Here is a 27470-nt window from a genome sequence, read left to right on the forward strand (position 1 = left end):
AACATTCCTCTCGGGCTCCTGCTGGGGCAGGGCCAGTTCCGCCATCTACAGCTGCAGCCACGCCGATGCCCCCCGCCCCCCCCTGTTCAGGTGCAGGGGTGGTGGCAGCACCCTGGAGCAGGAGCCTCACAGGGATGTGTCCCTCATAGGTGACCTTTCTCTTCCGCACCGAGTGCCCATCGCCTGCTGGGCCACCCATTCACACCAGAATACATGGTGTGCTGCCCTCCTGCAGGCTTCTGAGTCAAACTAGTTCCACACTCAGGTCTCAGGCTGGGCAAAGGAGTAGCTTTGCTGGACAGCTGGGGCGTGCACAGGACCCCACTGCCCTCTGGTGGTCGGCTCCTGGAAATGCATCTTGGGGTTACAATCTCTGCAGAACTGGGCCTGCTACACACCTGAGCATCTTGCAGCCAGGGGCCACTGTGCCCACTGCACAGGTGAGAACACAGAGCTTCAACGACCACCCACTGCCTTTACTATAAAGACTCAAACCTTAACTGCAAGCCCCCTTGTCTCCCCTGCCGTCACTGTGACCTGGCCGTAGCTTTTCCTCAGATCCCAACTAGCGTACTGGGAACCTTCTGAGATCTTATCTACCTGGTTGCCCTGGCTCAGGCTTGAGTCCTCCCCTAGGGTCCCCCACACCCATCAAAGCCTTCCTTGACACGCCCCCTGACCTTTCACCCATCATCACCCGTATGTTCAGGTGTTCGACACTGGCCAGGTGCTTTGCTCACTGTGGTACCTCCCCTGCCAGGCACACAGCAGTAGCCACAGCAGCAGCCAGTGGTCACCAAGCGCTTCTCTGTGCCGGCCTCTGAGTGAGGCAGCTCAGGCCCCCAGGAGACAGCCCTCAACTCTATCAAAAACTCACATAGATTTATTAGAATATGAAAAAGATTCGGTTTCTTCTGTACAGGCGGCAGAGCGGCAGCAGCTGCGGTGGCTTTGTACATGGTTGTCGACGTCACCCTGGCACAGGCACTGCTGCCCACAGGACAGGAGATGGGCAGGTGGGCTTGGCGTCCGTGGCCCAGTGCGCTGGGAGGAGGGACACTGACTATTGCACGATCCTGGGAGGGGGAGTGTCCTGGGGGGGACCGACACCGACAGGCCCAGGCCTGGCCATGGTGACCGTGATGGGGGGAGTGTGTGTCTCTGGGGGCCCAGGTCCCTGCCTAGCCCGGCAGCCCTGGCTGCAGCGGGAGATCCGCGGGGCCTTCTCCCTGAGGACCGGGCTCCACAGCAAGCAGGCTGCGGTGAACGCGAGGTCTGGGCTCCAGGGCCAACCCAGTGGTGGGCCAAGTCGGAAAGACAGGCCCACAGGAAGCGAGTCAGGCCCCGGAGGCCCATGATGGGGTGGGGGCCCTTTCTGAAATCAGAGCCTCGGACAACAGCTAAGAGCCCGGCCGGCAGAGGACGACCTGTGAGAGGCCGTTAGTTCTCTGCGCAGGCCGAGGGAGGGAGCCAGAGGGGCAGATGTCCATGGAGCCAAGGGCTTCAAAAATGGTTTAAACACAGGAGCGCCTTCTGTGTGGACAGACTCGTCCACGCCAGTGCAGAGAAGCAAAACCCTGAACAGCCCCGCGCCGGGCCCTGTAGGGGCGCAGCGGAGTCTCCTCACCAACCGAAACCTCTCGGCTCCGGGCACAGCAGCTCCAGGGCGTCAGCCCGCAGCTCGGGGCCGAGACCCTCGCGCCGCCTGGCCCTCCTCCAGCTGCACACCTGGTACCCCTGCTGCCTCCCCTGAGCCGAGGGAGCCTCGGCCCCCTCCCCGTCTGGAGCCAGAGGTCTTTGGTTAGAAAGGAAGCTTGGTCTGAGTGAGGGGGCGATGGAGTGGGGGCAGGGGCTCCCTGGGCGGCTGCAGGCCCCGGCCCCAGGAGGAAGCCGGACCGCCCCAGCCAGACGATGGGGAAGACAGCTCCGTTGGGTGGAGGCCGCTTCCCAGGAGGCAAGGGGAAGCCGTGCTGCGGTGGGCGCTGGGGCCCAGCTGCCATGCTGTGGGGGCGGGGCGGGGCCGGCGCCCCAGCTCCCCCGGGAGCCCCTGCTGTGGCGGGAGAGTCTGGAGGCAGGTGCGCTGCTGCGCTACTGCCCTTTGGGGATGAAAGGCTCCCCCTCCCCGGGCTCGGGGTGCGGGCCGGGGTCGCTGAGACAGCGCTGCATCCTCTGGGAGCTGGGGCTGTCGCTGGGCGCGGGGCTGAAGACGTCGTCCGTGCCCGGGGACGAGGGCTCCTTGGGCCGCATCACGATGCCCCCGTCCTCGTCCTCCTCCGCCGCCTCCTCGGCCACCCTTGGCTCCCGGCTCAGGCCCAGGACTTTGCCCTTGAGCTCCTCGTTGACCAGGTCCACAGACTCGGGCGATTGCGGGGACGCCGGGTCGATGGTGATGACGGGCAGGTCTGCCTTCGGCTCATAGGCCAGCGGGTCTGGGGACCGAGAGCGGGCGGAGCTGGGTCCCGCCCCGGGCCCTGCCCAGCACCCACCCCGCCTCCAGAAGCCCCCTCAGCCCAGGCCAGCCACTCCGAGCCCCTCCTGAGTGCAGCCACCCCCTGGGGGGGCCTTCTCGGCCCTACCCCCGCAGCTCCTCTCCCAGGCCCAGGGGCTCCTCCCTGAGCCTGCCTGTGCTGGGGGCGCGGCGCAGACCCCTGCCTCCATTGCACCTCTCCCCAGGGGACGCCAGCAGGGCTGCCCTGCTCTCTTTTGCGAGCGCCGTCCCTGGTGCAGAAACAGCTCCTGGCTCGGCGCGGGACACTCTTACCTGAGCCGATACGGGCCCGGGACATGGTGGGCGAGTCCAGCTTGTGCGCCGGCACGGTCAGGTAGTTGTTGATCTGACAGAGAGCAGGCAGGGTGAGCCGCACAGCCCCTCCTGCAGGGGGCGCCAGGGTGCTCGTCCCCTGGGGCACTTCGGGGGTGGGGGGGCTCAGCAAGCCCGGCAGCCTGGGCCACTCCGGGCCTCGGGCTCCTCACCTGTGCCCCAGGCTCCAGACCACAGGGCCCTGGATAGCCCCAGGTCACACCACACGTGTGGACATGGGGCTTGCTGTGCTCCTGAAGCCCATCCCGCCTCCCCTGCCACACCCTGGCCCAGCCCCCCCCCCCCTTAGGACCTCTGCGGCTCTCCACGCCCAACCCTTATGCCATCAGCCAGCCTCCTCCAAAGCTGAACCGCTCAGCTTCTGGCCCAGGCTGCGTTCTGCCTCCAGGGACCTGCACACGCATCCTGCCTTCTGCCCGGGCCCCCTCTGCCCGCGTCCCTTCTCCCTGGGCTCCCACGTTCTCCTGGACCAGGGTGCTCGGGGGCCCCCGGTGCTTCAGGAGCTCTGCAGGGGGAGGGCCCGGGCCTCAGAGGCCACTCCGCTTCCGGCACTCGCAGCCTCCGGGCAGCTTTGTCCTTTCCCTGGAGAAGGAGGGGGTGCAGAGAGACAGGGACACACTCTCCCAGCCCAGACATCAGAGGCTGCAGCAGGGGCCCGCCCTGGCCTCCGTGGCTCCAGTGGGCAGGTGCAGCAGGCAGCCTTCCAGAACCTGCTCTGGGCTGGGGCTTCGAGGTGAGTGGCGGCGCCCAGGGAGCAGCCTGAGTGCCTATGTCCTCAGAGTGGTCGGTGCAGCGTGGCGGGGGGTGGGCGTGCAAGAGGAGGAACCAGGCGCCCAGAGAAAGGCGGGCGGCTCCAGGCCGGGACACACCTTCTGCTCCAGCTGCCGGGCCTTCTGTCTCCGCAGCAGCATCTGGTTCCAGGCCTCCTCGTAGGGGTCGGCCACCAGCGTGTGTCTGTTGTAGGAGCGCAGCTGTGGGAGGGAGGGCGGCGGTCAGGGCAGGCCCAGGTCCAGGTGGGTCCGGGTGGGGGGCGGGGTTGTGCAGGTGGGAGGGGCCTCACCCGCTGCCGGGTCTTCTGCAGGTTGTTCCTCAGGATTTTGCGGATCTCCTCCTCCTTGTCCTTGGACAGCGCCGGCAGGATGCGCTCGGTAGGCAGGGCCTTGGGGTGGATGTTCCTGGGAGAACAGGGCACGGGGTGGGTGCCCAGGAGAACTCCCGCGCCCTTGCAGGGCCCGCCGGGCCAGGGGCCGGGGCACTCACTGCATGGAGACGGTGGAGACGGCTGAGGGGATCTTGCCCATGCCCCCGCTCTCCACCAGCTCAATGGCCTGCTTCATCTCCATCTTGTGGTAGAAGGCGATGAGCTGGGGCTCCTTGGAGCGCTCGCCCGCGATCAGGCACTTCTTCACATACTTCTTGTTAAACCGGTTGAGCCTGGCAGCAGGAGGAAAGAGCAGGATGGAGGCAGACCCCAGGCATGGGGAGACACCTGGGCCCCTGGAGACCCTCCCCACCCCTCCCTGCCCGCCGGCCCACCAGGCCTGCCACCTACTTGTCTTTCCAATGGTGGTGGCCGTAGTGGCCACAGATGTCCTCGATGCCTGTCAGAAGGTGGTCCAGGAACTGAAACGGGCCCAGGGCCAGGTCAAGCCTCACTACTGGGCTCCTGCCCGACCGAGACCTTGACAGGCGGCCCCCTTCCACCCCAGCTGCGGCACTGCTCTGCCCAGCCCCATAGTTCCAGAAGTGGCCAGGAGGGGGCGCCCGCACGACACACATCCTGGAGCCCAGGGTTCCTGACTCTGGGCATCTTAAAAGCCACCACCCCTGCAGCTTGGTTGAGGTCCCCTTCTCTGAAGCCACCTCGCTCCAGGCTGGGATGAGCTCCAATTAGAGAAAAATGGCACAAGGTCCCTTCCTCAGGCTCCCAGCTGCCCACACCACACCTTCCCTAGGGCCAGGCCCTGGAGGCCACCTCCAGGGGCGGAGGGATGGCCCAGCGCTGGGATAGGGGAGGGCCGGCAGGAGACACAGAGGTGAGGCCTAGCTGCTTCCCAGCGCCCAAGGCCAAGGCCCCGCGGCTTCCGTACCTGCGTGTGGATCTCCTCATTGATGGAGCGCTTTGTTTCCTGCTTTTTCTTCACGGCCAGCAGGTCCACCAGGGGCCGGATGGTCATGCCCTGGGGGCACAGGTGGCTGTCAGACTCTCCTGGCTTGTGCCTCCTCCCGCCTCCCCAAGGTGGCCCCGGGGCCCCATCTCCAGGGACCAGAGGGGGGGGGGGTCCCTGAGCTCTCTCCCTGCACCTAAAGGCAGGTCCTTAAAGCTTGCTTCTTCAGGGAGACACAGGCAGAGGTCTGAGCCCAACCAGCCAGCAACTCCCACACAGGTCACGTGGCCTGGGTCCAAGCATGGGCAGTACCACACACTTGGCCCACAACCCCAAGGAAGTCAGGGAGAACCGCTTGTCTCTGCCCCTCCACGGCAGTGCCTGGAGCACCTGGGAATCACTTGGACAGCTGCTATGACTGCACACTGGCCAAATGACAGGCCCAGTTACATTCTGCTAGACTTCCAGTACCCACAACAACCCAGGAAGGCAGTTCAATGTCCCCATTTCACGGATGAGGAAACCAAGGCTCAGGACCTTCTAAGGTCCTACAGGAAGTAGCAGAGCCCAGACTGACACCCAGGCAAGCTGGCTCCAGGAGGTTCCCACCCAGTGCCGCCTTCAGTGAAAACCTCAGCACACACAACTGCAAAGTCAAGGTGAAAAGCTGAGCCACAGGAGGCCTCTCCCAGCTGCGTCCCATCTAGGCCTTTGCAAGGATTAGTGCCCAGGAAAGAGACAAAGACCGGGAAAGAGGAGGCGGCCCGGCCAGAGTGCTCCTCACGTGCTCGAGGTCCAAGGGCCAGGTCAGCTAGAGCGGCTCCCACGGCCCCACTGGGCTTCAGTACCTGCGTGGGGACCGCGAGGAGCAGGTGTGCATCTGTGTGCATGAATGTGCATGTGTATGTGGGTCTGTGTGTATGTGGGGGGTATGTATAGATGTGTGTATGTATATGTGTATACATGTACATGTATATGTATGTGTGTATGTGTGTGTGCTTCAGCTAAGCCAGGACCACTGAGGAGGAGCAGAGTGTGTGTGTGTGCATGTATGTATACGTGTGCATATGTATATGTGTATGTGCCTCAGCTAAGCCAGGACCACTGAGAAGGAGCAGTGTCTGAGTGTGAGTGAGTGTGTGTGTGTGTGTGAGCTAAGCTGGGACCACTGAGAAGGAGCAGTGTATGAGTGTGTATGTGTGTGTCTCAGCCAAGCTGGGACCACTGAGAAGGAGCAGAGTGTGTGTGTGCATGTATGTATACGTGTGCATGCGTATATGTGTGTGTGTGTCTGCTAAGCCGGGACCACTGAGAAGGAGCAGTATATGAGTGTGCATGTGCGTGCATGCATGTGTGTGGCTCAGCTAAGCCAGGACCACTGAGAAGGAGCAGTGTATGAGTGTGAGTGAGTGTGTGTGTGTGTGTGTCAGCTAAGCTGGGACCACTGAGAAGGAGCAGTGTATGAGTGTGTATGTGTGTGTGTGTGTGTGAGCTAAGCCAGGACCACTGAGAAGGAGCAGTGTATGAGTGTGAGTGAGTGTGTGTGTGTGTGTGAGCTAAGCTGGGACCACTGAGAAGGAGCAGTGTATGAGTGTGTATGTGTGTGTCTCAGCCAAGCTGGGACCACTGAGAAGGAGCAGAGTGTGTGTGTGCATGTATGTATACGTGTGCATGCGTATATGTGTGTGTGTCTGCTAAGCCGGGACCACTGAGAAGGAGCAGTATATGAGTGTGCATGTGCGTGCATGCATGTGTGTGGCTCAGCTAAGCCAGGACCACTGAGAAGGAGCAGTGTATGAGTGTGAGTGAGTGTGTGTGTGTGTGTGTGTCAGCTAAGCTGGGACCACTGAGAAGGAGCAGTGTATGAGTGTGCATGCATGTGTGTGGCTCAGCTAAGCCAGGACCACTGAGAAGGAGCAGTGTATGAGTGAGTGAGTGTGTGTGTGTGTGTGTGTGAGCTAAGCTGGGACCACTGAGAAGGAGCAGTGTATGAGTGTATATGTGTGTGTCTCAGCCAAGCTGGGACCACTGAGAAGGAGCAGTATACAAGTGTGCATGTGCGTGCATGTGTGTGTGTGTGGCTCAGCTAAGCTAGGATTGAGGAGCAGTGTATGAGTGTGAGTGTGTGTGTGTCAGCTAAACTGGGACCACTGAGAAGGAGCAGTGTGTGTGTGTGTGTGTGTGTGTGTGAGCTAAGCTGGGATTGTTGAGGACAGAAATCACTGGACCACACATGGGAGGACTCCTGCCTTCATTGGCCCAGTCCCCTCACTTCCGGGACCTGAGACCCAGAGGTGGGAGAGTCACTCCCAGGGTCACAGACACGGCAGAAGAGTGACGGTGGATCCAGGCCTCCTCCAGCCTCGCTTGGGGACCTTCCCAGATCCTCATGTGTCGCACATGCAGAAACACATCACACCCTAAGATGTTTAACTTGCCCTACGATGAGCTGGTAGCAAAGCAGATCCTGGGCCCACTGACCGTATCCGCCTTGCTCAATGCCTCCCAGCCTCCTAATCAAGTTGGGCAGTGTTCTGGTTACTTTCCACTCATTATCACGATTCTCACTCGGCGCTCCCCAGAAAGGGGGTGTGGCTCGTCCCAGGTCACGAAGCAAGCCAGAGGGAGGGCTGAGCCCCAGAACCCACGCACAGCCCCCCGGCGAGTCTCTCAGGGCTCCAGGGCCAGGGCCTGCTCCACCCTGGGCCAGCACCTGCACAAAGACGGTGAAGAAGATGACGGTGATGATGGCGGTGAGGAACAGGTCGCACATGGGGAAGTGCTTCTTGTCCAGGAGGTAGCCCAGCGAGAAGGCGATGGCACCCCGCAGGCCGCCGTAGGCGATGATGAATTGGTCCTTGGGCGTCAGCTTCACGATGCGGAACTTGTTGATGAACCAGGTCAGGCCCAGCACACCTGCCAGGGAGGGCGGCGAGGGGTCAGGCTGCCCCCATCCTCTGGCTCCACACCAGTGACTTCTCTGAATACCCAGGAAGCCCCAACTGCCAAACCCGCCCAGCTCACCCCTTCCCTGGTCACTCGGCCCGAGGCGACGTGAATCCCTCAATCCAAGAGCTGGGTGGGTCCTGAAGGCCCCCCCCCACCACCACCAACTAGACAAGCTGTGATGTGGCCAAGGCCTCCAGCGGCCAGAGGTCAGGAGGGAAAGGGGGTAAGATGAATTATGACCGGGACAGCCTGGTACTTGTTAAACGTGATGGGGACGTGGGGTACCACCAGCTGCTCTACTGTCCCATGTGCTAAAAAGTTCCAGAACATTATTAAAAACGCAGAGAAAAGAACCACATTAAGCAGTACACCAGGTGGGGCCATCGTTGCGGCACAGCAGGTCTAGCCAACGGCAGTGGTGCTGGCATCCCACACCAGAGCACTGGCTCAAGCCCCAGCTGCTCTGCTCTGGCTCCAGCTCCCTGCTAATGCTCCCGGGAAAGCAGTGGGAGATGGTCCGAGTACTTGCAGCCCTGCTGCATGTGGGAGACCTGGACGAAGCTCCTAGTCCTGGCTTCAGTCTGGCCCAGCCCTGGCCATTGTGGCCATTTGGGGAGTGAACCAGCGGATGGAAGATCTTTCTCTCTCTCTGTAATTCTGCCTTTCAAACAAATAAAATAAATCTTTTAAAAAGTTTACAAGGTGGGGGCCGGTGCTGTGGCGTAGTGGGTTAAACCTCTGCCTGCAGCGCTGGGCACTGGTTCAAGTCCCGGCTGCTCCTCTTCCAATCCAGCTCCCTGCTAACGGCCTGGGAGAGCAGTGGAGGACAGCCCAAGTGCTTGGGCCCCTGCACCCACATGTGGGTCATGGAGGAGGCTCCTGGTCCTGGCTTCAGATCAGCCCAGCTCCGGCTGTTGCAGCCATCTGGGGAGTGAACCAGGGACGGAGGACCTCTCTCTGTCTCTCCCTCTCTGTAATTCTGATTCTCAAATACATAAATAAATTATTTTTAAATAATTAAAAAGTGCACCAAGTGAACGTGACACTCTACAACTCAGGGCCAAGGTCTGCTCCTCATCAGAGTGGGAGGTGACCCAGCCCCAGAGATGAGGTGCACCTCGCACATGTGCATGAACCCAGGGCCTGACGCTGGTCCCTCCTGCAGCCCCCAGCTGGCGTGGAGTCGGGGAGGGGCGGGGCTGCACACAGCTTCTGGCCTCTGGGCCGCAGTGACCCACATTCGGCTCAGCCTCACAGGCCTGGGTTCCAGAGGCCTTGTGCCCCGCTCAGGAAGCCAACAGACTCAGAGTCAGAGGGTCTCCCCTGCGCACTCCCACACACCACGACCCACCCCGAGGCCGTAGATTCGCAGTGAGCATGCGCTGCCCGCCCCTCAGGCGCCAGCACGGCACCTGCGCCGCAGACAGGCGTGCCGAGTCCTCTTCCTCGCGCGCGCGCGTACACACACACCCTCAGCACCCTGGGGCCCCTGTGCACAACACACCGCACGCATCACAGGGCCACCCCACAGCACGCCCCCCACCCCTCCACACACAAGCACGCGCGCGTGCTCACCCAGCACGCGGGCGATGAGGCAGAAGAGCAGGGTGCTGATGACGAAGGTCCAGTTCCAGTGGTGGGAGCCGGCCACGGTGGAGACACCGAGAAAAATGAAGATGAGGGTCTCACTGACGCTGCTCCACATCTTTAGGAAGTACTTGATGGTGGTGTGCGACTTGTGCGAGATGTTCGCCTCCACGTAGGGCCGCATCACCACTCCCGAGGCGATGAGTCTGCAGGCCGGGAGCACGGGGCTCTGGTGGGCGGGGCCTCCCGGGCCCTCCCCCTCACTGGCTGACCCCTGGTCTCCCCTAGTCCTGCCTCAGCCCCACGGGCACGGGCACCTTGCATGTTCAACGTCTGAGTCTTGGAGGGACAAAGTCGCCCACCCGCCCCATGCCTCCCTGGCTCAGTGACGCAGCGGACTCCCCGCAGGGAACCGGGCCCCCTTACTGCAGCCGGGAACCGCTGCACCCACGGCCCCGCATGCCCAGCCTCCCACTCGAGACCCCGTGTGGCCTCAGGACCTCCGCTCTCCTCCGTGGAAGCCCCGAGCGCCTGCGGGGCTCACTGGAAGCAGCAGGGGTGACTCCCCCGGCTCGAGGCTCAGTGGCTTCCCGGGGCACCCCGGGTCCCCAGCCAGCCCACAGCCTGCTGCACCCCACTCACGCCATGATGCCCGACAGGTGGAAGAGCTCGGCCGACAGGTAGGCCATGTAGCTGTAGAGGAAGACGAAGAGCGGCTCGATGACGCGGATGTGGGAGGTGAACCGGGAGGTGAAGGCTGCGATGACCCCGTAGACAACGCCCACGAGCACCCCGCCCAGGGCCACCACGAAGAAGCTCAGGAAGCCCAGGACGATGTCCACGATGCCCACGTGGTCGTAGTTGGCAAACTCCTCAAAGAGGTGATACAGCACCTGGGGAGGGCGTGCCGGCTGTGGGTGGGAGGGCAGGGCCTTGGCCCTGTGGCTCCCTGGGGTCCCCCAGGCTGATCCTGTCCCCTCCACGGAGCCCAACGGCAGGAGAATGCCTGGCGCCAAGCAGGTGCTCAGATCCACAGCCAGGGTCACAGGGCGTCCATGCAGCTGCCCCACTGCGTCAGGGCACAAACCCTATCGCTTGGCGTGGAACCCCAGCCCTGCCGCTCCCTGTGCCCCAGTCTGCCCCTCTATCAAATGGGGATAATGATAAGGCCTGCTGTATAGGCTGCTGTGAGGATTAAGTTAGTAAGCAAGGGTAGAGCCCTCAGAACTGTGCCCGAGGCAGTGCTGGCTGCTACTGGTACTGCTAGGACCCTGCCCGAACCACGCCCATCTGTGGCAGGAAGTGGGGAAGTTCAGACAATGGACAGATTTCTTAACCTCTGAAACCTTATGAAAACACACATGGCCGGGCCATACCCAACCTGGACTCTCTGGGTGGGGCCCAGAAATCTCTACAGGTGGCCGCAGTGCACAGCCAAGTCCAGGTGCTGCAGAGCCGGAGGCCCTCTAGGCTTCCCATCTCCTGGGTCACTGTGACACTACCATCGGATGGATGGTAAGTGACACTTTGGGAGCCGTCAGGCCCCTGCACAGTCGTTACCCTGGTTGACACTCGCCAACCCGTCGGGGGAGGCAGGCCAAGGCTGCCCACTGCCTTGCTAAGCTGAGGCTCCGAGTGCTGAACACAGGCCAGAGGGCCCCAGCCCCGGGCAGCAGGACCTGTGCCCCTGAGGTCAGGGTCTGATACCCCATCAGTAGGCTCAGCTTCAAGCCTCCTTCCAGCGGCCAGCACTCTGGCTGCCTGGTCTACCTAGGTGAGTCCTAACAGCTCTCCCAGCAAAGAACGGGGGCGTTCCCAATCTCAGGGGAAGGGGAACCCTCCGGAGCGCCAGGACCTGGGCAGTGCCCGGGAGCATGGGAACGGGACAAGGGGAGCAGCATACTGGGCACAGGCCCGAGGCCAGGCAGCTCAGGGGTTGTCCTCGGCTTTGCTGTCTGGGCAATGGGGCCGAGTGGGAAGGGGAGATGCCGAGCGCAGGCCAGGCCCTGGTGCTGCCTGGCCCACGGCCATCTGCGAGGCCAGGGGGCTCCAGTGGTGGAGAGCTGCGTCAGCGGGCAAGCTCTCGGGTCTGGACACGGAAACTCTCTCCCAGCCTGGGGGAGTCAGGGGTCCTCAGAGGCCACCATGTGGGCTGGTGGGGGCTGAAGGTACAGAAGTCATGGTCTTCCTTTCTGGCCTGGTACTGTGCTTCTGGAACTACAGGCAGTATAGTACAGTGGTTAGTGTCTGCGCGCTAGATTTAGTCTGTGGATGTGAGTCCAAGCTACATCACTCATCAGTTAATGTAGCCGCCTTCAGTGCCTCAGTTTCCCCAACTGCTAATCTTGTGGAGTTACTATGCAGGCTAGATAAGGCAAAACACGTTCAGAAAGGAGGCATGCGGGGGCAGGCGTTTAAATGCTGCTTGGAGAGCCTGCACCCCACATCAGCACGCTTGGGTTCAAGTCCCAGCTCCGCTCCTGATTCCAGCTGCCTGCTAATGTGCACCCCGGGGGGCAGCAGGTGACGGCTCAGGTCCCTACCACCCACGTGGGAGACTGCACTGAATTCCTAGCTCCGGTTTTGGCCAGGCCCAGCCCTGGCTGTTGCAGGCATTTGGGGAGCAAATCACTAGATGGAGGAGCTCTGTCCATCTGCCTGTTTGCCTTTCAAACAGAGAAAATAAACAAATCAATCAAAAAAAAAAAAAAAAAAAAAAAAAGCAGCAGCCCAGCAGTACTTGTTGAGTACGGGCTGTCGCTGTTGTCTTTGGGAGACGCAGCTCTGGGTCCAAAGAAGTTGGAGCTGAGTGACCCACTCCACACAACCATGCCCATTGCTCCACAGGGTGCCAACCTGAGCCCCAACACCCAGACCCCACAGGAGAGGCTTTTATCTCTGGCACCCACTGGCTCCCCAGACCTGAGTGCAACTCTGGGCGCTGCCATCCCTGTGACACAGACGGGGAAACTCTGGAGACCCTGGCCAAGAGCTGGCTCTGGAAGAGGTCAGCAAGGAGGCCTGCCTAGCCCCAGTGGGGCGGGGGAGGCAAGCAGAGGAAGCCAGGTGGCTGGCAACTGAACACGGGCGTCTACCGTGAGCACTGCTTCCCGAGGGGCTGGGGTGGAGAGGCGGTCCGTGCGAGCGTGCACCGTGCACGCATGCATGTCCCTGTGTTTCCCTGTGTGTGTAGCTGCTCTCTGAGGGGTCCGGCGTAGGAGGAGAACAGAGGTGTTTTCACAACGCGATGTGAGTGTGCACACACACTTATCTGTTTCCTGGGAAACCCGCAGAGAGGAAGGGCACATGCTACAGATCCAGTGCCACCCGTGGACCCCGCGTCGGGGCATCTGTCCTCATTAGGCTCTGGACAGGAAGCACCAACGCTCTGCCACTTCTCAGGTGTCAAAGGTGAGGCCCAGAGAGGTAGCGGCGCCTGCTTTGGGTCACATAGACACTGGGTGTCGCTTCTGCTGGGCTCTGTGGGATCTGGGGATCTGGCCTTGCTGGCCGACAGTGGCTACGGCAAGAGCCACCTGCTTAAGGTGACTGATGCAGGCCTACCTCCTGGAGGTCTGGGGGACGAGGTCTAGACACCTTCTAGAATCTCCGTCCCAGAACTCTACACAGAGTGAGCTCTAAGATAAAGCAGAGGCAACGGAAAGGCTCCTCCCAGGCAAAGTGGTCTCAAAAGAAGAAACAGGCAGAGGGAGGGTCAAGTCACTTGTCCGAGGTCAAATCAAAGTGCACACCCAGCAGGGGGCGCATGGCCTCAGACACAGGCTGGCTCCTGTCCTGGTCCCCCCTCCCCGGCAAGTGGCTGCTTTGGGCCTCTTCTCCTCCTCTGCCACTTGGGGCCAACACATGCCTCAGAGCACCGCGGGGACTCGGACCGTTCCCCGCCGGCCCTCACCACAGTGACGGCGTCGTTGAGCAGGGACTCGCCGAAGACCAGGATGTGCAGCAGCTCGTTGATGTGGATCTCCTCGAAGACGGCCAGCACGGCCACGGGGTCCACGGCCGAGATGATGCTGCCGAACAGCAGGTTGTCCAGCAGCCCGATGTTGTTGATCTGCTCGCCGCCCACCAGGCACACGGCGTACATGAGGCCGCCCAGGAAGAAGGCGTTCCACAGCGTGCCCACCACGGCGAAGATGAGGATGGTGCCCAGGTTCTCGGTGAACTGCCGCAGCGGCAGGAAGTAGCCGGCGTCCAGGATGATGGGCGGCAGCAGGAAGAGGAAGAAGACCTTGGACTGCAGGAAGGGCGGCGTCTCGCCCACGCCCTTGATCAGGCCCCCCACCAGCAGCCCCACCACGATCAGCAGGCAGCTCTCCGGGACGATGCTGGAGATGGTGGGAATCACGTGGAAACCTGCGCAGGGCGAGAGGATGGGAGGCCATGGGCTTTCGTGGGTGGGAGGAGCCAGGGCGGGAGGCTGGGGGAAGGGCTGGGGACCAGGGCAGCACTGGCCAGGGGCACCAGGGCTCACGCTCAGAAGGCCCCCCTGTTAACTCTCTGGCGTCCGCTTCCTGGCCTGTGAACTAGCAACGACCAAGGACATACACAGGCCACCTTGTGTCACCGTCACAAAACACTAGAAGGCAGCAGTTGGCTTTGCCTCCAGAAGGCAGGAATTATAAACTGATTACCTAGGCGCCAGGCAGCTAAGGGCATGACCTACACCTGAGCCCGAGGCAAAATCTTCCCAGGCCCAAGTTCAGGGAGGCCCACTTGAGCTCCGCGAGGAACAACAGTGCGACAGTCAGTGCTGTCTGGGGGAGGATGGCCGGGACTGCGGCAGAAGGCGGCCGGCTGGCGGGTGGAGAAGTGGCACAGGCGACAGAAGGAAGCGCGGGAGACTCGGCGCAGGAAGGAACTCGGGGATAATGAGCCCCGGAGTCTGCAAACCTGCAGAGCGCGCGCCACCTCCAGTCCCAGACCTGGGGGCGGCAGGCGCCTCCGTAATCACAGCGTGCTTCCCGCTGAGCACGGGAACGGCTCGAGCCCCGGCTCGGCTCGGACCGGTCACCAGCAGTCAGGCAGGTCCCCTGCCACCCCCTTCCTAGCCCAACCCCACCTCCTTTAAAGAGGGTGCCGGCAATGAAGGGAGGCTCAGAGGTGGGGAGGGCCTTGCCCAAAGTCACAGAGAACCGGACGGAGCCAGCCTGCCTCCCTCCCATCAGACCCTGCAGCTCTGAAATTCAAGTTCTCTGCCTGCCCTCCCATCAAGGCACCCACACAGCCCTCTGCTGGAAAGACCCATCAGCCACATGCCCAGGCAGGGTCCTGGATGGGGGAGGGGTCACGCTCCTCTGTGGTCCCCCTGGGGCTCCAAACCCACGGTGGGGAGGTACCAAAAATCCCCACCAGAGAAGGCCTCTGTCAATGCCAGGTCTGGCCGCAGTGCCCAGAGTTCCCTATGAGTTACTAGGGTTTTTGTTTTTTTTTTTTTTTAACATTTATTTAATTATTTGAAAGGTAGAGTAAGAAAGAGAGAGATCTGCTATCCACTGGTTTACTCCTTAAATGGCTGCAACAGCCCCAGCTGGGCCAAGGCAAACCAGGAGCCAGAAACTCCATGCAGGTCTCCCCACGTGGGTGGTCGGGGCCCAAGCACTTGGCCATCTGCTGCTGCCTCCCAGGGTGCACAGCAGCAGGAAAGGAGCTGGCGCCCGGATCTGTGATGCAAGTATCCAAGCAGCGGCTTAACCCTTTATGCCACAATGCCCGGCAGCTGGTTTTGTTTCTGCACGGGGAGGTGGGTGGGGAAGACCCGCGCATTTAGCTTATGTGGTACATGACACCCAGGGTGGGCTTGGTCAAGAGGCTGGGACCCTTTGCTTGAGGACAGAGCTCTCTCTCCTCCCGTTTCTCGCCTGTTTAGGCAGATTCCATATCTGCTTATGACTTTATGCCCAAGGCTTAGGACACAGTAGGTGCTCAATAAATATCTGCTGGTTTGAAAATACAGAGCTGGGGGGCCGGCGTTGTGGTGCACTGGGTTAAGCCGCTGCCTGTGATGCTGGCATCCCATATGTTACCAGTTAGAGTCTCAGCTGCTCCACTTCTGATCCAGTTCCCTGCTAATGCACCTGGGGAAGCAATGAAAGATGGCCCTAATGCCTCGGTCACGGCCACCCACATGGGAGACCTGGATGGTTCTGGGCTCCTGCCTTCAGCCTGGCCCTACCCTGGCCATTGTGGCCTTTGGGGGAGTGAATCAGCAGATAAAAGATCTCTCTCTGTCTCTGTCTCTCCTTCTAACTCTGCCTTTCAAATAAATAAACTTAAGAAAGAAAGAAAATATGGAGCTGGGACGTGGCCCACAATTCCCCATAATTACCTATCTGGCCAGGCTTCTGCTCTCATCCCCGGATCCTTGGGATCCTCCCACGCCCAAGCCACCCGTCCCTCAGGCAGTGCCAGCACAGCTGAAGTCAAGGCTCACCCCCGAGCCAGCAGGCAGGCCCCGAACCTGGCACAGTGCCAAGCACCTGGGGGTCACTTGAAACATCTCCACCCTGGACCAGGAGCGGGCTCAAAGCCACCGTGCACACTCCCCCAACTTCCCCTGCCCGGAGGTCACCTCTGTTGCCAAAAAAGTCCCCCAGTCTCGGTAGCTGCCCCAATAGCGCCAGCGTTCGGCCGGCTGCTGCACCGCCGAGGGCTGGGTCCCACTGGGCTCAGGGCTCCTCTGCTGTAGAGAATAAAGTCCAAGCGTTCAAGGGCAGGCACGCGGCACAGCGGCGAAGGCACCACCCGAGAGGCCTGCAGCCCACGTCACAGCGCCTGGGTCGAGTCTTGGCTCCTCCACTTCCAATCCCAGCTCCACGCTAACGTGTCGGAGGCAGGAGGTAACGGCTCCAGCACGTGAGTCCCTGCCACCTGTGTGGGAGACCCGGATGGAGTGCCAGGCTCCTGCCTTTGGCCTGGCCCAACTCTGGCTCTTGTGGGAGTTTGGGGAGTGAACCAGCAGATGGAAGATTCTACCTTTCAAATAAAATGAAAATAAATTTTAAAATGTTTTCAAAAAACCCTATAAACTTTCAGCATTTCCTCACTTCCTGTTTCCACTCTTCCATTGTCAACTCACATCTTATCCTTGTCAAATGGCCGCAGATGGCCCATATCCTCTTCTGCTACTCTAGTTTCTCTCTCCAGAACACCATTCCTGTCTCTCTTCCACCCACACTGTGTGGTTGTCACCATATCCTGCCTGCCTCCTCCCCCAGGAAGTGTTCCCTGACTACCCTTGTCTGCCCATATTAGGACAGAAGTCCCCTGGTGCCTCCCTCCCTCATAACCTTCGTCACTTACTCACTGCCCATGTTTCCCTCTCCCTGGCACCATAGGGGGTCAGGCAAGCGGGGCAGAAGCAGAGGAGACAGGCCAATGGTACCTTACCCCAGAAACCTGTGCTGCCCCGGAGGGAAGCTGGGACGCCGGGAGTTCTAGAGCAGAGTTCAGGCAGGTACTGGCCAGAAGGCAGCGTCCAAGGCCAGAGGACAGCTGCAGCCACTTAGCCTCCCCCGCAGTCTCCCTGGCCCTGCCCTGGAGTCAGCCCCGCCGAATGCCTTAGAAGGCAGAATCTAAGTGAAAGGCTGCCCAGGGCGGGTGGACGACAGCTCCTATCTCCAGCCAGCAGGGGACGCTCTAACAAGGGCTCCCCATCCCCGATGTCATCGGGTCAATCCTCAGGGCTTTCCCAGGCCCTACAGAATGCCAAGCGGTGCCCTGGAGACCCAGAGCCGAGATGGCTTACAGCTCCTGCCGGCATGGGCAGCCAGCCAAGAGCAGGAACGTGAGGATGCTGCACCGAGCCGGGACTGGGCTCGCACCGCCTCTGCCCCCAGCCACCCCGTGGGGCAGGAATTGTGCCCATTCTGCAGAAAACAAAGCTGGGGTCTCAGCAAGGCTGGGCAGCTTCCCTGGGCCTAGGGAAGCTCCTCTCTACTGTTCTCAAGCCTGTGGCACAGAACGAAAAAACCTATTTTTTACTCAAGTGCTGGCTCCAGGCCACGCCGGGCACTGGGGACGCGGAGGTGGCTCAGGCTCGGAGCCTCCGCATGGACGGGGCTCGTCGTGGGGCTGAGCCTTCTGGGCCTGGGGACCTCCCTCACAGGTGACCAGACAGCTGGCACTCCTCCTGGACACTCCCAGCCAGGCCATACGGGGCTTGGGCCCGGTTTCCTCTTTAGCTAAGCCAACTCCCAGGATGCACAGGGGCCACATGTGCCCCGACAGGCTCTCCGGGCTGTGGCGGGCAGGGGCAGGCCCAGGCCGAGGAGGAAGGTCTGGGTCCTCTCCGGGCGCTCTGCCAGGGGTAGGTGGCACGTTACTGGAAAGCACCTCCAGGGAGGGGGAGGGCACACTGTCACCAGGAGGTGGCCCCTTTGCATTAGGGAAAGGAGAGAGCAGCCCACGGCTTGTCCCTGCTTGTCCCCCCCGCCCATCCTCCAATCCCTCCCACGCCACGTCTCTGAAGAGTCCCCTCAAAGTGCAGGGTCTGTTGACAATGTGGTGAGAGAGGCATGGCCGGAGCCCCCAGCCCCTGACAAAGGCCTGGCATCGCGGCCAGAGCCCAGGAGGCCAGGCAATGAGGCCCCAGCTGTGCGGAGGCAGTGACGTCACCAGCGTGGAATCAGGGCTGGGGAGGAGGCAGGCGGCCTCCGATCCCGCGGTTTGGGAAATGGATTCTCAAAGGCAGCCAGCAGCCAGTCGTGGTCCTGTGACCAGGCCCGCCACGAGAGCCGGGACACGCCAAGTCACGGCAGCCACTCGAGCCACATGGCGTCCTGTGAGGGCGGCCAGCCCTGCTGAGCAAGGAGACGAGGTGTAGAATTCAGCAGCTCCCAGCCACGGGCAAAGCCTCTGCTGGGAGGAGAGAAGGGGAGCAGGGGTGGGGGAGAAGTGCTTCTGACTCTGCCCTGGGCAGGGGGTGGGGGCGCGCAGAGACACACGTACACACACGCATAGGCGGCCTCACGGACCCTTCCCCATGCTCCGGCAGGTAGGGCCCTCGCCTCGAGAATGCTGTCTGCTGAGGCTGGCGCAGTTGCCAGGGTGACCAGATACCCCTGACCCCACCTCCCGCAGGGCCCCCTGCCCCCGGGCCTGGGAAGTCAGAGGGGACTTCTGGGAAGAGGGCCTCCTTGGCCCACCAGGGCTGGTCACCAGGGACCCAGGGGTGCGCTGGGGGCCCTGCCGCCCTATTTCCAGACCTGAGGACTGCTCTGGGGCTGCAACTCGGCCAGGTCCCAAGGGAGTTGCGATTGCACAACGATTCCATTTCTTTAACTCCCTCTTCAACTGCCCCAGCAACCAGTCTCAACTACAGCCACGAAAGCTAATACCTCCCAGTGAGTGCGGCAGGCGACAGCTTCCATGAAGGCACTTTTTGTTTTTAATGTTTGTTTATTTTCATGTGCATGAAAGGGAAGGAGGGAGGAAGATGGAGAGAGGCAGAGAGAGAGGGAATCTCCCATCCACTGGTTCACTCTCCAGATGCACAACGGACCACCAGCCAGGGGTAGACCAGGCTGAAGCCGGGAGCCTGGAACTCCGCTGGGGTCTCCCGGGTTCAGTGGCAGGGGTCCAATCACTTGAGCCATCATCTGTCGTCTCCCAGGATGCATTAGCAAGCTGAATCAGGAGAGCTGCTGGGACAAGAGCCAGGTACTCCGAGATGGGCTGCTGGCGTCCCCAGTGGCAGCCTAACCCACCGCACCACAGACTGCCCGTCTGGTATTTTTAACTTATTCGCTCCTCATCACAGAGAGGTTAAGCAACCTGCTCAAAATCCCGTGGCTGGCGGCTGAGATTCAAACCTAGGCAGTCTGGTTCCAGAATCTGTGTTCTTGGCCACCCACAGCCTCCCTGGGTTTAGTCTCTCTCCTTCTTCATCTTATCTGAAAGGCAGACACACATATTCCCATCTGCTGGTTGACGCTCCGAAAGCCTGCAACAGCCAGGGCGGGGCCAGGCCAAAGCCAGGAGTCTGGGACTCAGTCCGGGATTCCCCAGAGCAGGGACCCAAGTATACTTGAGCCTTGATCCGCTGCCCCCAGGGTGCACACCCCCAGGAAGCTGGGTCAGAAGTGGAGCCAGCACTCAGACCAGGCACTCTGCTAGGGGCTGCGGGCGTCCCCCACTGCGGCCTACCTGCTGTGCCAAACACCTGCCCCTTATTTTGTTTCTAGCGAAGCGCCAGCCCAGGATTCCTGAGGCCTGCAGCAGCTCCCGGAAGCCCAGGGGAGGTGTTTCTTTCCATGAGTTCTTCTCCAGGGAGGCCGCCCACAGCTCCCCTTCCGCTCTGGAACACACCTGGAGAAATCTGGCTGCCTTTGAAGCCTGCCCCCTCCGTGTCAATCAGACAGGAGGGGCCGCTCTGCTCCGCGAAGCTCTCAGGGCAAGAGGTGGGAAGGACGCAGGTGGCTCAGGCCCTGCCTGCTCGAGCTGTGCTCTGTCCCCACTGTGGCTGGAGGCCCCGGGGGACGGAGGGAGGGCCCTGGCTCTTTGAGTGACTGATTCTTCTAGAGCCACCTGGGTCTCCAGTTTCTAGTACACAGGGGGCATTGACAACCTGTGAGCTGCGACACACCGGTCTTGTCAGGGTGAAGGGCGGGAGGAGGAAGGAGGTGGCGGCCATGGCTTGAGTTTCCCCAGAGGTTAAAGGTTCAGGCCCCGGAATCCTGGGCTGCCGGCTGATGGATTAGGGGTGGGGGCTTGATCCAGTCGTGGTGTCCGGCAGGTGGCCCAGTGGGAGGGCCTCACAGCAGTGGGGATGTGCCATACAGAGGCAGCTCTTGTTTTTGTTTGCTTGTTTGTTTTTAGATTTATTTATTTATTTATTTGAAAGGCAAAGTTAGAGAGAGAGAGAGAGAGGAGAGACACAGAGATCTTCCATCTACTGGTTCACTTGCCAAATGGCAGCAATAACGGGAGCTGTGCTGACCCGAAGCGAGGAGCCTGGGGCTTCTTCTGGGTCTCCCACATGGGTGCAGGGGCCCAAGGACTTGGGCCATCTTCTGCTGCTTTCCCAGGTACATTAGCAGGAAGCTGGTTCGGAAGTGGAGCAGCCGGGACTTGAACTGGTGCCCATATTGGATGCCAGCATCGTAGGCAGTGGCTTTACTGGCTGCGCTTGTGAGAGAGTTGGCTTAGTCTCTCTGCACGCATTCTGCCATCCACCACCCTCATCAGACGCCAGACCAACAGCGCCACCCAATGTTAGACTGCGAGCCTCCAAAATCGTGAGTCAAAATAAAACTTCTTTCTTCCCAACAGCTTGTCTTAGGTATTTGGCTGTGACTGGTACCGTGGAGATGGCTCTGAACTCACAAGAGCATGTAGTGATCCCAGAGCAGGAGCCATCTGAATTGGGCTTTGAAGGATCAATAGAAGTTTGCCAGAAGATGAGGTGGACAACCTCTAAAAAGCCTAGCAGGAGCCTCGCACATGGATGGTTCGATGGGCAGTGAATTGACAGAAAACAAGGGAGGACGACAAAGAGGAAGGCAGGCTGACTTCACCACACCCTGGCTGATACCAGACGCAGGGGCGTTGCGAAGCCTAAACGAGAGGCGCCGTGCCTGTGAAAGCCTCGGTGCAGTACCTGGTACACACCGCTTCCTCTCGAGATCTGAGGCGATGATGTCACCCCCAGGGGGCTGTAGGTGCCACGGAGATGATATAAAACTCAATAACTCAATGAGGAACACTTTTCAAAAACAGGTGAAGCGGGGCTGGCACTGTGGCAAAGACGCCGCCTGCCACACTGGAGAATCATATGGGCGTGGTTGAGTCCCAGCTGCACCACTTCAGATCCAGCTCCCTGCGAATGCACCTGGGAAAGCAGCAGAGGATGGCCCCAGTCCTTGGGCCCCTGCCACCCACGTGGGAGACCTGGAAGAAGCTCCTGGCTTCGATCGGCCTAGCTCTGGCCATTGAGGCCATTTGGGGAGTGAACCAGTAGATAGAAGATTTCTCTCTATTTCCCCCTCTCTCTCTGTTACTCTGCCTTTCAAATAAATAAATAAATCTTAAGAAAAAGAAAGAAAAAACACGTAAATCAGGGCCGGTGCTGTGGAACAGCAGGCTAAGCCGCCACCTGTGACACCAGCGTCCCACGTATGAGTAGTTCAAGTCCTGGCTGCTCCACTTCCAATCCAGATCCTTGCTGAGGCACCTGGGAAGGCAGCAGATGATGTCTCAGGTGCCTGGGACCCTGCCACTCATGTGGGAGACCCCGATGGCATTCTAGGCTCCTGGCCCAGACCCAGCTGTTGCAGCCATTTGGAGAGGGAGAGTGATTCAGTGGATGGAAAATCTCTCCCTCTCTCTCTCTCCTTCTGTTTCTGTAACTCTGCCTCTCAAATAAATACATCTTAAAAAAAAGGGGGGGGGGGGCTCCGTAAAGCAATACCGGCCGTTCAGCAGGACCGACCTTGACAGTGCTCCACTCACAGACACAACCTGCAGCCCAGAGCAGGAGAAGCCCACGGACCCGTTCGGCAGCTGGGGCGAGGAGCTGGGCCCGGGGCTGACCGCGGCCGCTCTCACTTCATCTCCTCCCCTGAGCCCTACATGACAGCGGAAGAGACCGGGGCTCAGAGGGGCCAGGTGCCTCGCCCCGAGCCGCCGAGCTGGGAAGTGGCGTCACAGGGAGAGGGGCCAGGGCTCCTAATTGCCAGTTCTGTGTGCCAGGCTGCTTCCACAACAGCTAGGCTTGTCAGGACCAACAGGAAGGGAATTCAAGTCTGCAGTCTGCCTCCCCCACACACGCAGCCACAAATAAATCTGTTGAGTACCTGGGCAGACAAGGAAGGGTCTCTCTCTCTCTCTCTCTCTGCTTTCCCCACCATCCTTGCAAATAGCACACACCTCGACTTCTGGCTTGTTTCAATCCCATTTCAGGGGTCCTACTATGTTGGGGAAGAGGGTCCCACCCTCCGGGAACATCAGAGACGGAAAGCAGCTAAGTGCCAGCTGACAGCACCAATAGCCCAGGCTGGGCATTCTGAGCGGTGCAGGACAGGAGCCCGGCCTGCAGGCCAAGACCCGGGTTCGAGACCCAGCTCGGCAAACCATCACACCATGGAAAGGCCTTGGTGTCCTTGCGCACCGACGGACTGCCACAGAAGCACCTCGCATGCTATGCAGCGCGAGATGAGTGGTCAGAGAGGGGAAAGGACAGGGCTGGCACGGTGGGTTAAATGGTGGCTCGTGATGCCCACAGCCCGTATCAAAGTCTCAGCTACTCTGCTTCTGATCCAGCTTCCGGCAGATGTGCCTAGGAAGGCAGCGGAAGATGGCCCGAGTACTTGGGTCTCTGCCACCCATGTGGGAGACCCGAATGGAACCACAGGCTCTGGCTTCAGCCTGGCCTAGCCCTGGCTGTTACAGGAATTTGGGGAGTGAACCTTTGGATGAAGATCGATCTCTCTCTCTCTTCTCTTGCTCTGCCCTTCAAATAAATAAATAGTTTTTTAAAAAACAGAGAGGGAGAGATAGACACAGGACAGAAGTGCCACACAGGTGCAGGGGGCCAGTGGCAGAGCGACTGAAACCTGCAGAGGCAGGAACATCGTGACCAAGGATTCCAGGGTCAGGGACCTTAGCTCTGGGGATAAGCCCCCTCGACTCCCAGCCTCACCTCTCTAATCTCAGCTCTAGTTGCCAGAAAGCCCCAACCTCACCGTAGGTAAAGAGTGGGAAGCCTGTCTTCACCTTGCACTTTATGTACCTTTCAGAACCCGGGGTAGGCAGTCACTTCCTCTTGGAAGCCTTCCCTGTGTACCTCAGCTGAGCCAGGTGCTCCCCAAAACTGAGGAGCTGGGAGCTCTGTCACTGGTGGCCCAGGCTGCGTGGCACCCAGCCCACAGCACTGGGCCCCGAAAAGGCAACGCTCAGACAAGGCAGGTTCAGGCAATGATGGAAGCCTCAGAGAGCGGGAAGCCGGCGGGGGAACATGGTGAACCGACCAGCGGAGAGGGGACCTCAGAGGCCCGCTGAGCTCCGAAGCCTCCGGCCTGGAGAGGAGGCGGAGCGTGAGGGCGATGCTGGCACCCAGGCAGAGGCGGGGAGGAACGGAGCCAGCACCGCGGGCCTCAGAGGCCCCCTGGCTTCCCGAGAAAGGCCCTCACCTTCAGGCCTGGCCCCAGATGTCCTGGTCTGGCCTGCAGCCAGGTCTTCCTGTCCCGGCTGGGCTCTGCTCCCGCCAGCCTTCGCCTGGGTTCTCCAAGTCCTGTTTCAGCAGCCCCTGCTCCCCCCCCCCCCCCCCCGCAGGTGAGCAGCAGCTCTGGTCTGGTCTGCAGCCCAGCCTCCCGATCACCCAAGCTCTTCAAACACTTGCTGCCCGGCTCCCAGGCCGGCAGCTCCCCAGCCCCCGCAGCAAAGGCACAGCATCCAGGGCGCCCGTGAGGGAGGCGAGGATGACTCACGCAGGGGGAGGGGAGGCCAGGGAGCGGGGCAGCAGTAAACAGCCGGTTGTGTGTTGACAAGAGACAGAGCTCAACAGGCAACAGCAGGGCCTGGCAAGGGACAGGGCTCCAGGCGGCTGGCAGGGGCGGAGGCAGCCAGGTTGCAGCACGGGGGGTGGGATGGGGTGGGGGTGGGGGCTCTACTTGGGAGAAGCGGGGCAGGACCTCGAGGCCCAAAGACTCTCAGACCTGGATGCGGTCCCTGGTGGGTGACCACGAGAAACGCATCGATTTCTTTTGTCTCCAAGGGGAAACACGTTGCTTTGGTGATTTTAAACAGAACCAGCGGTTGCTTAAAATGTGCCCCCAGCGTTGTGCAAGTGCTTTCAGCAGGACCAGGTGCCAGCCACGTCCCCTTTCCCTACACCCACCACGCCATGCGCCCCCAGGGCACACCATGAGGCTGCCTGGCACACTGCCAGACTTTCCCGCAACTGCAGGTTTAAACCTAGGTGTCAGTGGCCCAGTATACATGTGGTGTTACAGCTGCTCTCGGGGGCCTGAGTCCGCACTAAGCAGCACCTCATTTAACCCTCCCAACAAACCCGACCACAGCGGTACTATTATCCCCACTTTAATGTAAATGAAGAGAAGGTCAGAGGATGGCCACTGACTTGTCCCAAAGACACCCAGCCAGGGTTACAGAACCGCCTGACGCAGCAGGAACGAGCCTCCCCCTCCGTGGAGCCCCTGACCTCATTGCATGCATGGCCTTGCCCCTGCCTGGAACTTGAAAGCGGCCTTCCTACATTTTGCTTGTTGAATATTATGGTTAGTGTGAGTTCAGCCTGTGATTACAGAGGGGGGTGAAAGCATGTCTTTGCAAAAATTAAAGAAAAAAGGAAGGAAGGAAGGAAGGAGAGGGATTGAGGGAGGGGAGAGGAGGAGGAAGGAAAGTAGGACTATCTTCTTAGACATGTACTGATGAGGGGCTGGTGCTGTGGTGCAGCAGGTTAAAGCCCTGGCCTGAAGAAGCACTGGCATCCCATATGGGCACCGGTTCTAGTCCCAGCTGCTCCACTTCCGATCCAGCTCTCTGCTATGGCCTGGGAAAGCAGTAGAAGATGGCCCAAGTGCTTGAGCCCCTGCACCCACGTAGGAGACCCAGAAGAAGCTCCTGGCTCCTGGCTTCAGATTGGCCTGGCTCTGGCCATTCCAGCCACTTGGGGAGTGAACCAGAGGATGGAAGATTTCTCTCTCTGCTTCTGCCTCTGTAACTCCACCTTTCAGGTAAATAAACAAATCTTTTTTTTTTTAAAAAGTACTGATGAACTTTGTTCTCTTTATGTTAATAAAAATAAATAAAATAAAACAAAAATAAATAAAAATTATACAATTAAAAAAATCCTTAAGGGCGTAAGGGTGCACACTGGTTTCTCATACCCCCTCTAGGAAGTCCCAGGCCTGCCTTCTGGATTCACTGCAGCTTCATCGAACCTCACAGTACCTCTGGCATCAGAAAACCAAATGCCACTCCTTGCGTAGGAGCATCAAGAGTTTGGCTCCCCAGAGTGGGCGTTTGGCCTAGCAGGTAAGATGCTGCTTAGGATGTCCACGCTCCATGTCAGAGTACCTGGGTGAAGTCCCAGCGCCACTCCGGACCCCAACTACGGACCAACACACACGTTGGGAGGCAGTGGTGATGACTCAAGTAACTGGGTCCCTGCCACCCATGAGGAAGACCTGGATTGAGTTCCTGGCTCTCAGCTTTGGCTCCGCCCTTCTCTGGCTGTTGAAGGCATTTGGGGAGTGAACCATGTCTCTTGCCATCCAGTTAGATAGATAGATAGATAGATAGATAGATAGATAAATTGACAGATAGATAGACAGACAGACAGGTACTCGGCTCCCCAAATTTCACCTTGGAGCGTGGGGGAGGTGAGAACACAGACGCCGAGCTGGAAAGAACAGTCTGGCTCCAGCCACAGGTCACTTCCGCTCCAGGTTCCCCAGGAGTGTGGCTCCCCAGCGTGGTGCCCCCTCGTCACGCCCCTCCCCACTCCTGCTCTCAGGATCTGAAGAAGGTAGCAGGCATTGGGCGGGGAAGAAACAGGCTCAATGAGAGAGGCTCCATTTCTAGACACTTGAGAGCCCTGGGAGAGCTGGATTTTCCTTTCGGTGGGGGCAGGGTGCAGCTTGCAAATGGAAGGTCTGGGAGGAAGCGGAAACGGAGCACATCGAAGATCTGCAGCTCCTAGCACCCCGTCCAGCCGGGAGTCCTGTAGCTTAGAGGCTGGCAACACCGCAAGTCCACTGCCTATAACCTGAAACTGCTCAAAAACATCCTCACCCGGGGGCAGGGACACGGGGAGAAACCCGACAACCTCCCGGAGGATGGCCCTGCCCAATGGAGTCGCCATTTCCCATTTGCAGCACCTGGGGAGCGGGGTACTGCAAAGGTGGGGGAAGGGAGCAGCAGCGGAAGGGGGCACAGGACCCCCTCTGTCCCTCGCAGCACAACAGCCCAGGGGGCCTCTCCTGCGCTTCACCTGGGCATTCTGGTGACCTCTCAGAAAGGCACCAGTGAGAGAGTGACTCAGTCGGCCAAAGAAGAAGGGGACCTTTGGGGGGGGGGGGGCGGTGCAGCATGGGCGGAGGGGATCTTCAGAGCACAAGGGCCCAGGCGCTGGGGGCTCCCCAAAGGGATGCTCCATCCCCAAACCTGCTCCTCCTACAGCTGCCCAGGCCAGCCCTACTCCTCTCTGCCTCTCCCACCGACACCCAGCCCATCCGCAAACCCCATGTGTGCAGGCTCCGACCCTCTCGCTACCTCCACCGCTCACACGCAGTGCTGTGGCCGCTGCCTGGACCATGGCAGCAGCCTCCCAGGGGTCTCCACATCCACGGTGATCCCCCAGGCAGTTTCTACGTGGCAGTGTTGGATCTCGGTACAGGCGAGTAGGGACAGAATCTCCACCCATCACCGCCCCCCCAGCTCTCCTTGCTTTGCCGGGGGCTCAGACTGCACCTTGCGGCCTTTGTCTGAAGCACGCCACCACACGGGTGAGGGCAGGCTCCCGCCCTTCTGCCCAGCCCCTGCTCAGACGCCCCCTCATCACCGAGGTGTCCCCGGCCCTCTCTCAGCTGACCCTTGTGGCACTGACCACTTCCTGACCATCCGCTGGTGCTCACTGATGGTTCTTCCACCCAGGACGGGAGATTTGAGCAGACAGACTCTGCCCAGATCACTGCTGTATCCCTGGTTCCCACAAGTGTGCCTGGCCCACGGGAGCCCCGCACTCAGTATCTGTTCATGGTCATCTCTGGTCTCGGGGATCTAATGTGGTTATGCAGATCTCACGAGACTACAGAAAAGAAAGCTCCAAGGAAGCCCCAAGGCCCTGTCAGAGCGGGTGCCTATGGGCTTGTCCCTGGAGAGCCGCTCCTCCTCCAAGACACAGTCACGCGAGGGGCTGTGCTCCTGCAGAGCCTGGGACACACAGCCCTCTGTTAAGAGTCAGGTTGGGGTGCCGGTGCTTTGGCACAGCAGGTAAAACTGCCACCTGCAGTGCTGGCATCCCA

At 60.2% G+C, this 27470-nt stretch overlaps 1 protein-coding gene across 1 annotated transcript in view; it reads right to left on the bottom strand.

Moving 5' to 3' along the window:
- Positions 1-836: 836 nt before the first annotated feature.
- SLC9A1 (solute carrier family 9 member A1) overlaps positions 837-27470 on the bottom strand; it is a 57480-nt gene continuing 30846 nt past the window's right edge. The window contains exons 2-12 of the mRNA XM_062190723.1: positions 13379-13839; positions 10108-10358; positions 9454-9671; positions 7643-7845; positions 4912-5001; positions 4374-4444; positions 4082-4255; positions 3882-3996; positions 3691-3792; positions 2762-2834; positions 837-2429 (exon numbers count right to left, since the gene is read on the bottom strand). Of these exons, the coding sequence (XP_062046707.1) occupies positions 2089-2429; positions 2762-2834; positions 3691-3792; positions 3882-3996; positions 4082-4255; positions 4374-4444; positions 4912-5001; positions 7643-7845; positions 9454-9671; positions 10108-10358; positions 13379-13839 (2099 nt within the window). The 3' untranslated portion in view covers positions 837-2088. The remainder of the gene's footprint in view (positions 2430-2761; positions 2835-3690; positions 3793-3881; positions 3997-4081; positions 4256-4373; positions 4445-4911; positions 5002-7642; positions 7846-9453; positions 9672-10107; positions 10359-13378; positions 13840-27470) is intronic.

This window comes from Lepus europaeus, chromosome 5 (assembly GCF_033115175.1).
Source record: "Lepus europaeus isolate LE1 chromosome 5, mLepTim1.pri, whole genome shotgun sequence".
In the NCBI taxonomy this organism is placed as follows: Eukaryota; Metazoa; Chordata; class Mammalia; order Lagomorpha; family Leporidae; genus Lepus; species Lepus europaeus.